Below are 13,709 nucleotides of genomic sequence, written 5' to 3' on the forward strand. Positions count from 1 at the left end.
CGTGCTCCGGGCCGCGGCGGGCGTGAAGAAGGTCGCGGCGCAGCTCGGCTACGACCGCTTCCGCGTGCTCGTGGCGACGGACGACCCCGTCGCGCTCGAGATTCTACGGACGCACACGGACCTCGACGTCTTCGCGCGCGAACAGTGGCGGCCGCCCGCGGGCGCGGGCATCGTGTTTTCCAGCTGGCGCGTCAAGGAGGTCGACAAGGACAAGTCCGTCGCGGCGCAGAAGGAGATGACGGGCTCCGCGGACGCGTGCCTCCGGAACTCGGCCGACATGCTCATCGACTCGCTCCTCCTGGGCTACGCGGACGCGCTCGTGCTGCCCGTGCCGTCGACGTTCACGGTGCTGCCCAAGGTCATGGCCCACAGCCGCGGCGCGCCCTACTGCGCCTTCCTCGGCGAGACGTGGCACGCGGCCGGGCTCCACGAGGAGCCCATCGCCATGACCTGCTTCCGGAAAGACGCGAAGACGGGCCACGCGTCGGACTGGACCGTGGCCGTCGAGCCCCAGGGCCGCGCGTCGGCGCTCGGGGCCACGTTCTGGCACTAGGGGCGCGTGCGCTAGGGGAGCTTGCAGTAGGCGTCCCACGCGCGCGCGTCGTCCGCGTAGAAGCGGCGGAGCGCCGCGTCCGTCGCCGCGGCCTCCGCGGGCGTCTCGGCGCAGGCCGCCGCCGGCGCGGCTTTCAGCGCCGTCGCCTTCGTGTTCGCCGTGAAGGACACGTTCGCCGCGGCGCCGACGTCGCAGCCGAAGACGGCCGCGAGCGCGTCCGTCGTCCGCCGGAGGAACCTGGGCAGCAAAAGGGTGCGAAATTCCCAACTTCAAAGGCTCCTATCTCGGTCGTTTTCCGCTCGTTTCGGCTGATTTTTGGACGAGCGATCATCTCTCGGAGCGCTCTCGAAGCGTGGGTGCTGTTTCCGAAACGCGCGCGCGCGGAACACTCACGTTGAAGCGACGTTGAATCACCCTTTTTCTGCCCTGGCAGGAACGCGGCGCCGTCGTAGCAGACGACGACGGCGGACCCGTTTCTCGGCCCCAGCAGCGGGTTGTACCAGTAGGCCTGGGGCCAGAGGGCGAAGGGCTTGTAGCTCCGCTTCTCCGCGAGGACCTTGGCGACGGCGTCGACGCGGCCCTTGACGCTCCGGGCGCCGCCGAAGGACCCGAGGGCCCGGGCCAGGTCCGCGACGCAGGCGTAGCGCCGCCAGGCCGTCGCGTTCGGGTGCTTGGCCCGCAGGAAGGTCCACGCGCTCCGGAACCGCGCGACGGGCTCCCGCAGCGTGACGATCGCGTTCGACGCCGCGGCCGCGGCCGCGGCCGCGCGCTGGTCCGCCGCGATGCCCCGGAGCGCGTCCGCGTCGCCGTCGCCGCAGGCCTGGCGCGCGCAGCCGACCTCGTGCTTCTCGCTGACGCGGAGCCGGTCGCCGCAGGGCTTGAGAGGCATGACGCCGTAGACGAAGGCCGTCGTCGCCGTCTTGGGATTCCGCAGCCACGTGACGTCGGCGGCGTCGTTGCGCGTCGACGACAGCACGGCGTAGGACCGGCTACGGTCCGCGGCGGCGCGCGTGGCCATGGTGGCAAGAAGGATGGTGGCCTTCATGAAGCAAGGGCGCGTCCAAGGATTCAGGTGGTGCTCATGCTGCTTGGGCTGCACATAATTATTTCGAGTGGGCTTGCAAGTTCGGGTTCAACACGAGTTCGAGCTGTGCATGTCGACGATGGTGCATCTCGGCTCGGCCATGCCGCCGCCGCGCTCCGCCAGCTGAGGCTTACCCGAGATCCTGGGAGCGAGTGCTCTCCGCCGAAATCCTACGAGCGGGTTTACGAAAGCCTGCAGCAATTTAATTCCGATGGTCCATCCCTTCGAGGCTGCCCTCGGCGCCCTCCCCAGCGAGCGCGCGCCCGAGGCGTCGTTCATGGAAAGCCAGCCGATCGTCCTCGGCGCGCGCACGGAGGCGCTCCTCGACCGCGCGCCTCAAAAGGCCGCGCCGCAGTCCTTCGCCGCGTGCCTCGGCGCCGACGTCGCGCCCTGGGCCGACGACGCGCGCGCGGAGCCCGACGTCGCGCGCGCGCGCGGCGCCGCGGTGCAGGCGGCCCTCTATAAGACCGTCCGAAACCACGTCGAGGCGAGCGCGGCCGCCGGCTGCGCGCGGCGCCAGCCCGAGCGGCCGGCGCCGGCGTCGTGGGCGTGCCTCGGCGACGACGCCGCGGGCTCGCCCGACGACGCGCCGCTCGAGCTCGTCGCCTTCCTCGCGTCCCACGTCGGCTCCGAGGACCGCGTGGCGAAGCTCGCGCGGTGCCTCGCGTCCGTCGACGGCGCCGCGCTCGACGGCGTCTACCTGTCGTGGTCCGCGGACGCGGCCGTCGCGGCGGACGCGGCGGCCGTCGTCGACTTCTTCACGAGCCGCATCCCGGGCTTCGCGGCGTCGCGCGTCGAGGGCCGGGCGAGCCAGTTCGAGCACTTTTCGCGCCTCGCGTTCGCGCTCGGCGGCGACGGCGACGGCGACGCGTGGGTCCTCTTCTCGGACGACGACGACGTCTGGCACCCGGACCGCGCGACGGCGTACCGCGCCGCGGCCAACGCGGCGCGCGCCGACGCGTCCTGCGTGGTCTGCTCGCGGCTCGCGCGGCCCGCGGGCGGCGCCGCGGCGCCCGCGGACGCGGCCGCGGTCGCGGCCGCGGTCGCCGCGGGCCGCGCGGCGACGACGGACGCCTACGACGAGTACTTCTCCTACTGCTGCCGCCGGCGCGTCCTCGACGCCTTCTTCGCCGTCGCCACGGAAGACCTGCGCCGGTGCCAGTACTGCGACGTCGCGTGGTACCGCTACCTCACGAGCCGCGAGGCGTCGCGCGCGTTCGCGCCGCGCGACGCGCGCAACTGGCTCTACTTCTACGACAAGACCGCGAGCGGCGCGTCCGCGCGCGTCGAGGTCCGGGAGCAGCACCGCGCCGTCGCCCGACGCGTCGCCGACGCGGACCCGGAGGGCGCGCCGCCCGCGGCCGTCGTCGCGCGGGTCCTCGCCGCGCGCGACAACGCCGCGGAGCTCTACTGCGCGTGCCACGTCGGCGCGCCGACGGCCCTCGCGGGCGCGCCCTTCCTCGACGACGGCGAGGCCTTCGTCGGGGCCCAGCTCGCGTCCCTCGGCGTCCTGCCCCGCGCGCTCCTCGACTGGCTCCGGCCGACGCACCGCGACGCGCTCTTCTTCGCCGCGTCGAACTTCGGCGTCGCCTTCGAAGCCGAGGCGACGGCGCGCGGCGACGACGCGCTCGAGTAGCCCGCCTTTCTTTAGGGCGCCGGGCCCCGCGGCGGCCGCGCCTTCGGCGGCGCGAGCGCGCGGCGCGCCTTGAACGCGCCGTAGGCGCCGCCGATGCTGCCGACGTTGTTCAGCGCGACGTAGCCCGCGGCCTTGGCGAGCTGCTCCGCCTCGACGAGCGCGACGACGTCGACGGCGAAGGTGCTGAACGTCGTGAACGCGCCGCACGCGCCGACGCCGAGGAGCAGCTTGTGCCGGGGGTGCATGTCCTCGTCGGCGGCGATGGCGCCGAGCACCGCCGACCCGCCGATGTTGATGGCGGCGATGTGCCAGGGGCCGATGGCCGCGCCGGCCGCGTCGACGATGCCCTTGCGCGCGAGGCCGCCGATCGTCGCGCCCACGGCGACCATGAGGCCGTCGACCCAGACCATTGCGTCGTTTGAACTGCGCGCGCAGCTGCTGCGTTCTGGTGCGCAAGCAGCTGCTGCAAACGGACTGCAAATGGGCGCGCGGGCGCGCTGGAGCCGGACGAGGCGCTCGACTCGAGGAAGCCGCTCTCGAAGTTCGAGACGATGATGTTGAACTTCAACCAGGCCTTCAACCAGGCTGCCCGCCGCCGATGGCGCCTCCCAGCCTGATCGATGCTGCGCGATAGGTTGCCGGTCCTGCTCGCGGCGTGCATCGCGGCGCTGTGCCTGGCGACCTTCATCCGGTTCGACGCCTCTTCGCCGGAGCAGCCCGAGGCCGCGGCGCACCCCGCGCCGCCGCCGACGACGGGTGCGCCGCCGGAGCGACGCGACGCCATGCCCGCCTTCTACGACGACGGCAGCGGCGCGCCCATCGTCGACGGCCTGGAGCGCTGCGCCGCGTTCCGCGCGGCGAGCTCCGACGCGCGGCGGCCGGCCGTCGCGGGCCTCTTCGACGCCGGCACGAACCAGGGCAGCAAAAGAGAGCGAAATTCCCAACTTCAAAGGCTCCTATCTCGGCCGTTTTCCACTCGTTTCGGCTGATTTTTGGACGAGCGATCATCTCTCGGAACGGTCTCGAAGCGTAGATGCTTTTCCCGGAACGCGCGCGCGCGGAACACTCACGTTGAAGCGACGTTGAATCACCCTTTTGCTGCCCAGGCACGAACCTCCTCGCGAAGCTGCTCCGCGCGAACTGCGTCCTGCCGCGCGAGTGCGCCGGCGTCGCGACGCGCGGCGCGCCGGGTCACTCCGACGCGTCCGCGGTCGAGGCGGAGATCGCGCTCTTCGCCGCGTTCCACGGGACGCGCAAGGGCGACCGGCTCCTCGCGGGCTGCGCGCCGTTCCTCCCGCAGGTGCCCTGGGGCAAGCACAACCCCTACTCGCACGCGGGGCGCCACCGCGCGCCGAGCTACGAGCGCGTGAATTCGTCGGAGGTGCTGCCCGTCGTCGTCGCCAAGGACCCGCTCGCGTGGGTCGGCTCCGTGTGCCGCGAGCCCTACGCGTTGCGCTTCGCCGGCGGCGCCTGCGCCGCGGTGGGCGACGTCGCCGCGCCCTGGCCCGCGGGGCCGCGGACCTACGCGAGCCTCTTCGACCTCTGGGCCGCGTGGCACGGCGAGTACCTCGACGCGGCGACGCCGCGGCTGCTCGTGCGCTACGAGGACCTCCTCTGGCGCGGCGAGGCGACCGTCGCGGCGATCTGCGCCTGCGTCGGCGGCGACATGGCTCCAGCCTTCGACGCCGTCGCGGCGAGCGCGAAGGACGGCGGCCGCGGCCACGCGGACAAGGCGCGGACGTCGCGCGGGGACGCGCTCCGCCGCTACGGCAACGCGACGCTGCGGCGCGCCGGGCTGTCGGAGGCCGACCTCGCCGCCCTCGCGCGGCTCCCGGACGCGCGCCTCCTCCGGCGCTTCGCCTACGACCGGGGCTACCGATAGCGCGAGTAACACGTCGCGCCGGCACCATCGATTCAATGTTTCTGGGAGCACCTGTGGTGCACATCCGGTTATGGTCGCAGTGCTCCACCCGAAGCCATAGTCATGAGCGCGCCGCGCGCGGCAGCGCTGCGAGAGGTGTCGTCGAACGTGGACCCTCCCGAGGCCCACCAGTGGGTCGGCGTGCCGTCGTGCGTGCGGTCCGGCATGAAGGCCCTCTTCAAGCAGTGCGAGGAGCAGCGGCGCCTCCTCGAGGACGGGCGCCTGAAGCGCGAGCAGCTCGAGCGCAACGCCGCGCGCCTCGAGCAGCGCTGGGACGCGCTGAGCGCGTCCGTCGAGGAGACGCGGGGCCTCGTGCTCGAGTGCCGCCGCGAGGCCGCGGCGTTCGCCGACGGCGCGATGAAGAGCGCGTCGGAGCGCGCGGAGGAGACGGTCAACGAGCTCGCGCGGCGGCCGTCGCGCGACGAGGTCGAGCGGCTCGTGGCGACGGCGGGCGTCGGCGCGGCCGGCGACGTCGCGAAGCGGCTCGACGCCGCGGAGCGGCGGCTGCGGGGCGACGCGGCGCGCACGGCCGAGGCCATCGCCAAGGGCGTCGCGCGGCGCGACGACGACGCGCGGAAGCAGTTCAAGAAGGCCCTCGACGCCCAGCGCCACTGGCTCGGCGAGAGCCTGGGGAGCGACGGCGCCGCGCGCCGCGAGGAGGCCGCGCGCGCGAGCCAGAGCCTCAAGAGTTGTCGCGCCGAGGTCGACGCTTTACGCCTCCGCGTCGCCGTGCTCGAGCGGTCCGCGGCCGAGGAGCCCGCGCGCCTCGAGGCCGCCGTGGATCGGGGCGCCACCGTGGCCCTCGAGTGCGCGCGCGACGCCGTGTCGAAGATGGCCGACGGCGACGGCGACCGCGCGGCGACGGCGTCGGAGCTCGTGCTCGCCGGCGGCCGCGGCGCGGCGACGTCCGCGGCCGAGAGCCTCGCGCGCGAGCTCGAGCGCCTCGCCGGGTCGCGGGTCGACGCGTGCCGCCGGTCCCTCGAGGACGGGCTCCGCGGCGAGGAGGACGCGCGCGCCGCCGGCGAGCGGAAAACCGCGCAGGACGTCGCGCGGTGCTCCCGGGCCCTCGACGACGCCGCGGCGAAGCTCGGCGAGGACCTGGCGGCGGCGCAGGCCGCGCAGACGACCGAGGCCGCGAGCCTCGCGCGCGTCGCCGCGGAGAAGGTCGCGGAGGAGCTGAACGAGCGCGTGGACGGCCTCGAGGCGACGTGCGCGGCCGCCGCGGACGTCGAGGACGCGCAGCGGGCGCTCGAGGCGGCGCTCCGCGAGGAGCACGCCGCGGCCCTGGCAGCCGTCGCCAAGACGGCCGCGGAGAAGGCCGAGTCGACGAAGCTCGATTTCCTGCAGGTCGACCTGCCCTCGTTCTGGCGCGACCGCCTCCCCGAGGTCGAAGGCAAGGCCAAGGACGCCGCGCGCGAGGCCGCGGCGAACGAGGCGTCGCTCATCGTGCGCCGCTTCGCGGAGGAGGAGAAGCGGCGCCGCAAGGCCGACCGGAAGCGCCTCGCGGACGAGGGCGCCATGGCCGACGTCCTCACGGCCTGCGACGGGGCGACGACGCCCCAGGCCGCGGTCCCGAAGAAGCAGGCGGACCGCAGCGACGACGACGACGACGCGGTCGAGGCCGCGGGCGAGTCCGAGCGGAAGGCGTTCGCGGCGATCGCGAAGACGCTCCGGCGGCTGAGCCACCGCGACAAGGAGACGCGGCTGCGCCTCGGCAAGCTCGACGAGCGCGTCGGCGACGCCGTCGCCGCGGCGTCGTCCGAGTTCCGCGCGGCGCACGGCGAGCTGGAGGAGCGGCTGAACCAGACGCTGGGCCACCGCGTCGACGACGCCGCGACGCAGGCGCGCGACGCGCTGGCCGTCGCCGAGTCCCTGCGGGGCACCGTCGCCGCCTGCGACGCGAAGCTCTCCGTCGCGCTCAAGGACTCGTCGGCGACGAGCGCGGAGCGCGCGAAGCTCGCGAGCGACGTCGCCGTCGCGCAGCGACGCCTGGAGGACTACGGCAAGCGCTCCGTCGCGCTCGACGACGGCCTCGAGAAGGTGCGCGAGGCCGTGCGCCACGTCGCCGCGCGCGCGGCGGCGGCGAAGCAGGCGGCGACGAACGTCGCGGAGGACGTCGCCGCCGAGAAGCGGCGGGCCCAGGACGACAAGCTGCTCAAGGAGGCCGAGGCGTCGTCGCTCGACGACGCCAAGTTCAGCTCCCTGGCCGCGCGCCTCGAGGCCATCGAGCGCGGCGGCGGGTCCGCGGGCGTCGCCGCCAAGGCCGCCGAGGACGCGCGCGCGGCCGCGGCCGCCGCGGCGGACATCTCGAAGCGCGGGAAGAAGCGCGCGGACGAGGACCGCCACAAGTACGACGCGCTCGTGCAGGACGTCGCCACGCTGACGCGCCTCACGCAGTCGACGCTGGAGGTGCTCGACGCCGCGAAGCGCGACGGCCCCGCGCCCGCCGCGGGCGCCTACGCGCCGCCGCCGCCGCCGCCGGCGACGGACCTCGCCGCGGTCGCGAAGACCGTCGACGACGCCGCGCGCCGCTGCCGCGACGACGCGGCCAAGGACGCCAAGGAGCTCGTCGACCACGCGGAGCGCAAGCTCCGGCAGTGGACGGAGCTCCAGCTGCAGCCCCTCGCGGCGCGGCTCGAGCGCCGCGAGAAGCGCGACGACGACGGCCGCCCGGACGTGGAGCGGCTCCAGCGCGACGTCGACGCCGTCGCGAACCTGACGCAGCAGGCGCTCAACGTCATGGAGCAGGCGCAGGAGGAGCTGGCGAAGAAGTGGGACGCGAGCCAGCGCGGCGCGCTCGACGACGCCGCGGCGCGCGACGCGCGCGTGTCGGCGCTCCAGACCGTCGCCGCGGACCTCCAGCGGCGCTACGCGAACCTCGCGAACAACGTCGCGTCGCTCTTCGACCGGGCCCGCGACGACGCCGCCGCGCCGCCGCCGCCGCCGCCGCCGCCGCCGCCACCACCGGCCGACGCCGCGCCGGCCGAGGCGCCGCGCGACGTCACGGGCGAGCTCGAGCGCGAGCAGCGCATCCAGGAGATCCTCACGGAGCGCGTCCGCACGATCGAGGCCATCGAGTCCATCAACACGCAGCTCGACCGCGGGGACAACTCCTCCGAGGAGGAGACGGCGCGCGTGCCGCTGCGCCTCGACGCGCTCCTCGAGGGCCTACCGCCCTAAGTCGTCCTAAGCAGGCGCCGCAGGTCGCCGAAGGTGACGCCGTGGCGCGCGTCCGGGTGCGCGTCGCGGCGGTAGACGAGGAAGGTCCGCGGCGCGAGGTCGAAGCGCGGCCGCGGCAGCGCGCCGGCGACGAGCCAGCCGCGGTCCCGGGCGCCGCGGAGCGCCGCGTCGCCGCGCGCGACGTCGGCCTCGGCGAGCGCGGACACGGGCGCGAGGTCCGGCGCGCCGTCCACGCCGTCGTAGAGCGGCGCCGCGAAGACCGAGGGCGCGACGGCGACGTAGCCGAGGTCCGCCAACGCGCCCGTGGCGCAGACCCGCACGAAGGACACGGGGTCGTCGTCGGCGACGCGCGGCGTCGGCGGCTTGGCCGCGCGGCGCGCGGCCGTCGCGTCCCGCGCGGCCGCGCCGTCGCGGCCGCGCCACTGCGAGGCCAAGTCCTCCGTGTACGTCGGCGCCACGCGGTTGAGCGCCTCGTCGGTGCTCGGGGACCGCGCGAGGGCCTCGGCGACGGCGCCGTCGTCGAGATCCAGGCGCCAGCCGTCCACGCAGGCCGAGGCCCAGTCCGCGAGCGCGCCGCACGCCGGGGCCTCGTGGAGCGCCAGGCGGTGCCCGAAGCCCAAGACCGCGCCCATGGCGCGGCCGAGCGCCGCGTCGAGGGCCGCGAGCTGGTCCGCGGTGGACCGCCGGTCGTCGTCGAACGCGCGGATCGCCGCCGCCGCGGCGTCGCAGACCGCCTCCAGCGCGTCCGCGCCGCCGAGCGTCGGATCCTGCAGCGCGCCGCCGACGGGCGCGAGCAGCGACGGGTAGAGCTGGACGAAGAAGTCGACGTAGGCGTCGTCGCCGTAGGCCGCCACGAGGCGCTCCGCGCCCCGCAGGTAGAGGTCGACGTCGAGCGCGCGCTTGGCCGCGCGCCGCCGGTCGCCCCGGAGCCTCGCCAACGCCTCGTCGACGGCCGTGTAGGCGAGCCACTTCGGCGGCGGCGCCGCCGCGTCGTCGTCGAGGGCCGCGGCGCGCTGCGCCAGCTCGTCGTCGTCGAATTCGGCCCGGAGCGCCTTCGCCGTGAGGCGGGGGTCGTTCGCGGTCCGCAGGCAGCCGTCGCGCGTGGCGTACGCGTCGGGCATGCCCAGCGACTGCGTCGCGAGGCGCTGCATGACGGAGCGGCCCCCGAAGGACGGCTTCACGAAGAGGCCCGCCAACGTCGCGCAGAAGGGCCGCGAGCTCGGCAGCGCGCCGAGCCGCGCGAGCGCGAGGACGGACCGCTTCGGGAAGATCGCGAGCGACCGCCGGAGCGTCGCGCGCCGCTGGGGGTCGTGGAGCGCGGCCGCGGCCCGGCAGAGGAGCAGGGGCCGCAGCACCCCGAGCACGGCGCCGTACTTCGCCGGCAGCTCCGACGCGTCGTCCGCGTTCGCGAGCGCCTCGAGGAGCTCCGGCGCGCGACCCGCGCCGCCGGCGACGGCCCGGCGCAGCGCGGCCGAGAACGCGGCCGCGAGGCGCGGCTCGTCCATGGCCTCGGCGGCCGACGCGGCCTCGAAGGCGTCGGCGAGGGGGTCGTCGGCGCCGTCGTCCGGCCCCGCCGCCGCGCGCCGCGACAGGTAGTAGACGGGCTCCGCGAGCGCCTCGACCAGATAGGCGCGCGCGTCCGAGCCCGCGACGGCCGCGGCGCGGTCCACGAGCGTCGGCAGCCGCGCCAGCAGCGCGTCGACGGCCGCGGGCCAGGCGCCCGGGTCCGCCGCGTCGACGAGCGCGGGGCAGGCCCGGCAGTCGCGCGCGAGCGCCGCGTAGAACGGCGCGTCGGCCGCGGCCGCGCGCGCGTCGAACGCGTCGTCGTCGGCCGCGCGCGCGGCGTCGAGGAGCGCCTCGAGGTCCGCGCGGAGGGCGTCGCGTATGAGCTCCCGGTGCGCGTCGGCGACGGCGTCCGGCGCGGGCGCCTCCGCGTCCGTCGCGACGTCCCAGGCCTCGTCGAGCCTGGGCGGGAAACCGAAAACATGCAACACGACACGATTTCGACAGAGTTGTTCAGCCCTCTGAAACGAACGCGCCGAGAGAAACCGACCCGTCCAAACATCGGCCGAAACGGCTTCGATTCGACCGAGCTCGAGAGGTGTGACGTGGCCGGGGCCGTCGTGTCACGCGCGGCGTCGAGCGGCCCCGACGACGGCTTCGTCCACGTCGTCTCGCCGCTTCGGACCTCGTAGTAGTACTCGCGGCCGCTCGCCGGGTCCGTCGCGCGGCGCCAGCCGGGCGGCAGCGCGCGCTTCTCGAGGCGGCGGGCCAGCGCGGCGACGGCGCACGCGGACGCGGCGCTCGCCTCGAGGCCCCGCGCGCCTCCGTCGCGGCCCGGCCCCGGCGCCGGCGCCGGCGCCTCGTCGCCGAAGGCGTCGCGCCAGGTGCGCGCGTCGTCGGGCGCGCCCGGGAGCCAGAGCTTGACGGGCCGCGGGCCGAGGCCCTCGAGCACGACGTCCGCGCGCCGAGAGCCCCGCGAGGCGGCCGGCACGAGCGTCGCCCTGGAGATCTCGCCGGCGAAGAGCACGGCGCCGGCGCGCCCGCGCACGCGGCAGGTCCGCGACCCGTGGAGCTCGACGACGACCTCGTCGGCGACGTCCCGGGCCGCGCCGCCGAGCCGCATCCTGGCCACGAGGCCCCGGGGCGCCGCATCGTCGGAGGGTGGCGGCTGCGTGTTCTGGCTCGGCACGAAGAAGAGCGACGACAGGAACGGGTACGAGTCCGTGTCCGCCGCCGTCGACCCGGGCTGCAGGAAGGATGGGAACATCAGGGATCGTCCATCATGACGGGGTTCACCTTCATCATTCTGCAAACATCAATCTTGGTCAACATCATGCCTACCCTAGCTGCCCTTGCTGCCGCGCGACGCGCTTGTAGCTGCCGCCGCCGCGGCGACGTGCCCGTCGCGGGCGCTCCTCACGTCGTCCAGACCCGTTGGCCGGCGGCGCGGCGTAGCCGTCTCACCGAAGGGCGCGCGCGGAGCTGCCCCGGCCGCCGGTCTTCGGCTCACATTTTACGACCATGCCGTCCGAGAGCAAGGGCGGCGAGGAGAAGGAGGAGCGGAAGATGGGCGCCGACGGGCTCATCGGCGAGGTGCGCAAGGTCCTGATGGGGGCCGAGTTCGTGCGCGAGTTCGAGACCTTCGCCGAGAAGCACATCGAGCCCTTCCTCGACGCGCTCGTCAAGGGCGAGTCGCCGACGTCCGACGGCGGCGACCACAGCCACTCCTTCTACGACACCTACAAGGTCTACCTCGAACACTTCGAGCGGCGCGTCGAGCAGCACATCGTCGCCGCCGGCGCGACCGTCGGCGACTTCATGGCCGTCGCGCGCGAGGCGCTCGAGAACGCGAGCGACTTCGACCCGAACCGCTTCTTCCTCGAGGCGCTCCTCGCGACGACGGAGTACGAGACCTTCATCGTCCTCATGATGAACGAGGCCAAGAGGATCCGAAAACAACGGAACGACGAGGCCGAGTCCAAGGACGGCCACAAGTAGGGGGGCGCCCTGCCCGGCGGCGGTAAGGGCAGAGGACGTCCCTGAGTGGGCGACCGACCCCATGCGTTCTTGGTGAGGTGGCTACGAGCGGGATAAAGAGCCCAATATGTCCCGCCGCGGCCGGCGGGATGGCTATAGGTCAGCCACAGCGCTGTCAGCGCTTCGAGTAGCCGACTCGGACATCTCCTAACATCGTTGAGTCCGCGGACGGCGCCGAGCCCGCTGCCGCCCGCGGCCATGATAATAGATTGTAAAACGCACCAGAGCCAGCCAGGTTCGATAAATGTGCAACTGCGGATCACGGATGCCTATAAGAACTGCAACAGTTGGCGACTTCATGATGCAGAGAAGCTGAAGCTCTGCAAAATTGATTGCAAATGGCGGCATTTCTGCCGCTACACAGCGGTGGTCGCGCTGACCAGCGCTAATCGCGGCCGCACGAGATGATGCTACGCTTCGTCGCAACAATCGCGCTGCTGCTGCCGCTGGCGCGCGGCCTCTCGCCGCGCCGGCTGCACGTCGCGGCCTGGCAGGGCGCCGCGAAGACGGCGGACGTCGCGGCGAACGTCGCGCGCGTCGTCGACGAGGCCGCCGCCGCCGCCGCCGCGGGCGTGGACGTGCTCGTCTTCCCGGAACTGTTCCTGCACGGCTACGACGCCACGAAGGACCAGCTCGAGGCGACGGCGCTGCGGCGGGACGAGCTCGGCGCGTGCGCGGCGGCGGCCGAGGCGCACGAGCTCTGCCTCGCGGTGCCGTACTGCGAGCGCCGCGGTTCGAGGCTCTACAACGCCATGGCCGTCTTCGACGCGCGCGGCGCCCTCGCGAGGAACTACCGCAAGGTCAACCTGTGGGGCGCCTGGGAGCGCGACGTCTTCGCGCCCGGCGCGCCGGGCTCCTTCGAGCCCTTCGACCTCGAGACGAGACGTCTCACCGTGCGGGCGGGCTGCCTCATCTGCTTCGACGTCGAGTTCCCCGAGCCCGCGCGCCACTTGGCCGTCGCGGGCGCGGAGCTGTGTGGAATTCAAATCTTCAACCCGACTTCAATGTGCGCATATGCGACAGTTTCGACGCAAGCTTTTCAGCTGTGCTTCGAGAACTCGACGAGAGCAATCGATTCATCCAAAAATCAGCCGAATCGACTTCGATTTGACCGAGCTAGAGAATTCTCAAGTTTGGTCAGGACCACCCAAACCAGTGGTTGAATTCCACACAGGCGCGGAGCTGCTGCTCGCGGCGACGGCGCTCGGCGCGGGCCCCGTCGACGACCTGACGCCGCGCAAGGTGGTGCCGACGCGCGCGCTCGAGAACCACGTCACCGTCGTCTACGCGAACCTCGAGGGCCTCGCGGCCGCCGGCGACCGCGGCGTCGCCGCCTTTTGCGGGTGCTCGGCCGTCGTGGACCCCGCCGGCGCGGACCTCGCGAGGGCGGGCACCTTCGTCGGCGGCAGGCGCGTCGGCGCGGTCGTCGACCTGGACGCCTACGCCTCCGACGTCGCGCGGAACCCCTACCTCGCGGACCGCGCGAAACGCGCCGGCGAGGGCCACTACGCGGCGCTGCGGTATCCGCGCGCGAGCCTCGCGGCGCGCGTCGGCCGCCGCTTCGCCGGGGCCCGCCGCGCCGTCGCCGCGCGCCTCGTCGCCGGCCGGCGGGACGCGCCGACCGACGCGTCGTCGGACCCCGGCGGCGCGCCCGACGCGGCGTCGCGGCGCGAGGCGACGCGCGTGTCGGCGTTCGTCGCCGGCCTCGCCCCGAAGACGCTGCGCTACGGCGACGACCCGGCGCAGCTCGTCGATATGTACGCGGCGCCCGGAGGCGCCAACGCCACGATCGCCG

At 74.1% G+C, this 13,709-nt stretch overlaps 2 protein-coding genes across 2 annotated transcripts in view; both read left to right on the forward strand.

The window, feature by feature from the left end:
* AURANDRAFT_61800 (hypothetical protein) overlaps positions 1-5,155 on the forward strand; it is a gene marked incomplete at both ends in the record, with an annotated part of 6,690 nt that extends 1,535 nt beyond the window's left edge. Inside the window, 4 exons of the mRNA XM_009035507.1 lie at positions 44-540; positions 1,836-3,269; positions 3,908-4,251; positions 4,380-5,155. Coding sequence (XP_009033755.1) covers positions 44-540; positions 1,836-3,269; positions 3,908-4,251; positions 4,380-5,155 — 3,051 coding nt within the window. The remainder of the gene's footprint in view (positions 1-43; positions 541-1,835; positions 3,270-3,907; positions 4,252-4,379) is intronic.
* Positions 5,156-5,257: 102 nt separating this feature from the next.
* On the forward strand, positions 5,258-11,875 carry AURANDRAFT_70900 (hypothetical protein; the record flags this gene model as incomplete). The annotated part of the gene is made up of 3 exons (XM_009035508.1): positions 5,258-8,329; positions 9,335-9,664; positions 11,411-11,875. 3 exons carry the CDS (start codon positions 5,258-5,260, stop codon positions 11,873-11,875), a joined length of 3,867 nt encoding a protein of 1,288 aa, XP_009033756.1.
* Between the last annotated feature and the right edge of the window lie 1,834 nt (positions 11,876-13,709).

Source organism: Aureococcus anophagefferens (genome assembly GCF_000186865.1).
Source record: "Aureococcus anophagefferens unplaced genomic scaffold AURANscaffold_3, whole genome shotgun sequence".
In the NCBI taxonomy this organism is placed as follows: domain Eukaryota; class Pelagophyceae; order Pelagomonadales; family Pelagomonadaceae; genus Aureococcus; species Aureococcus anophagefferens.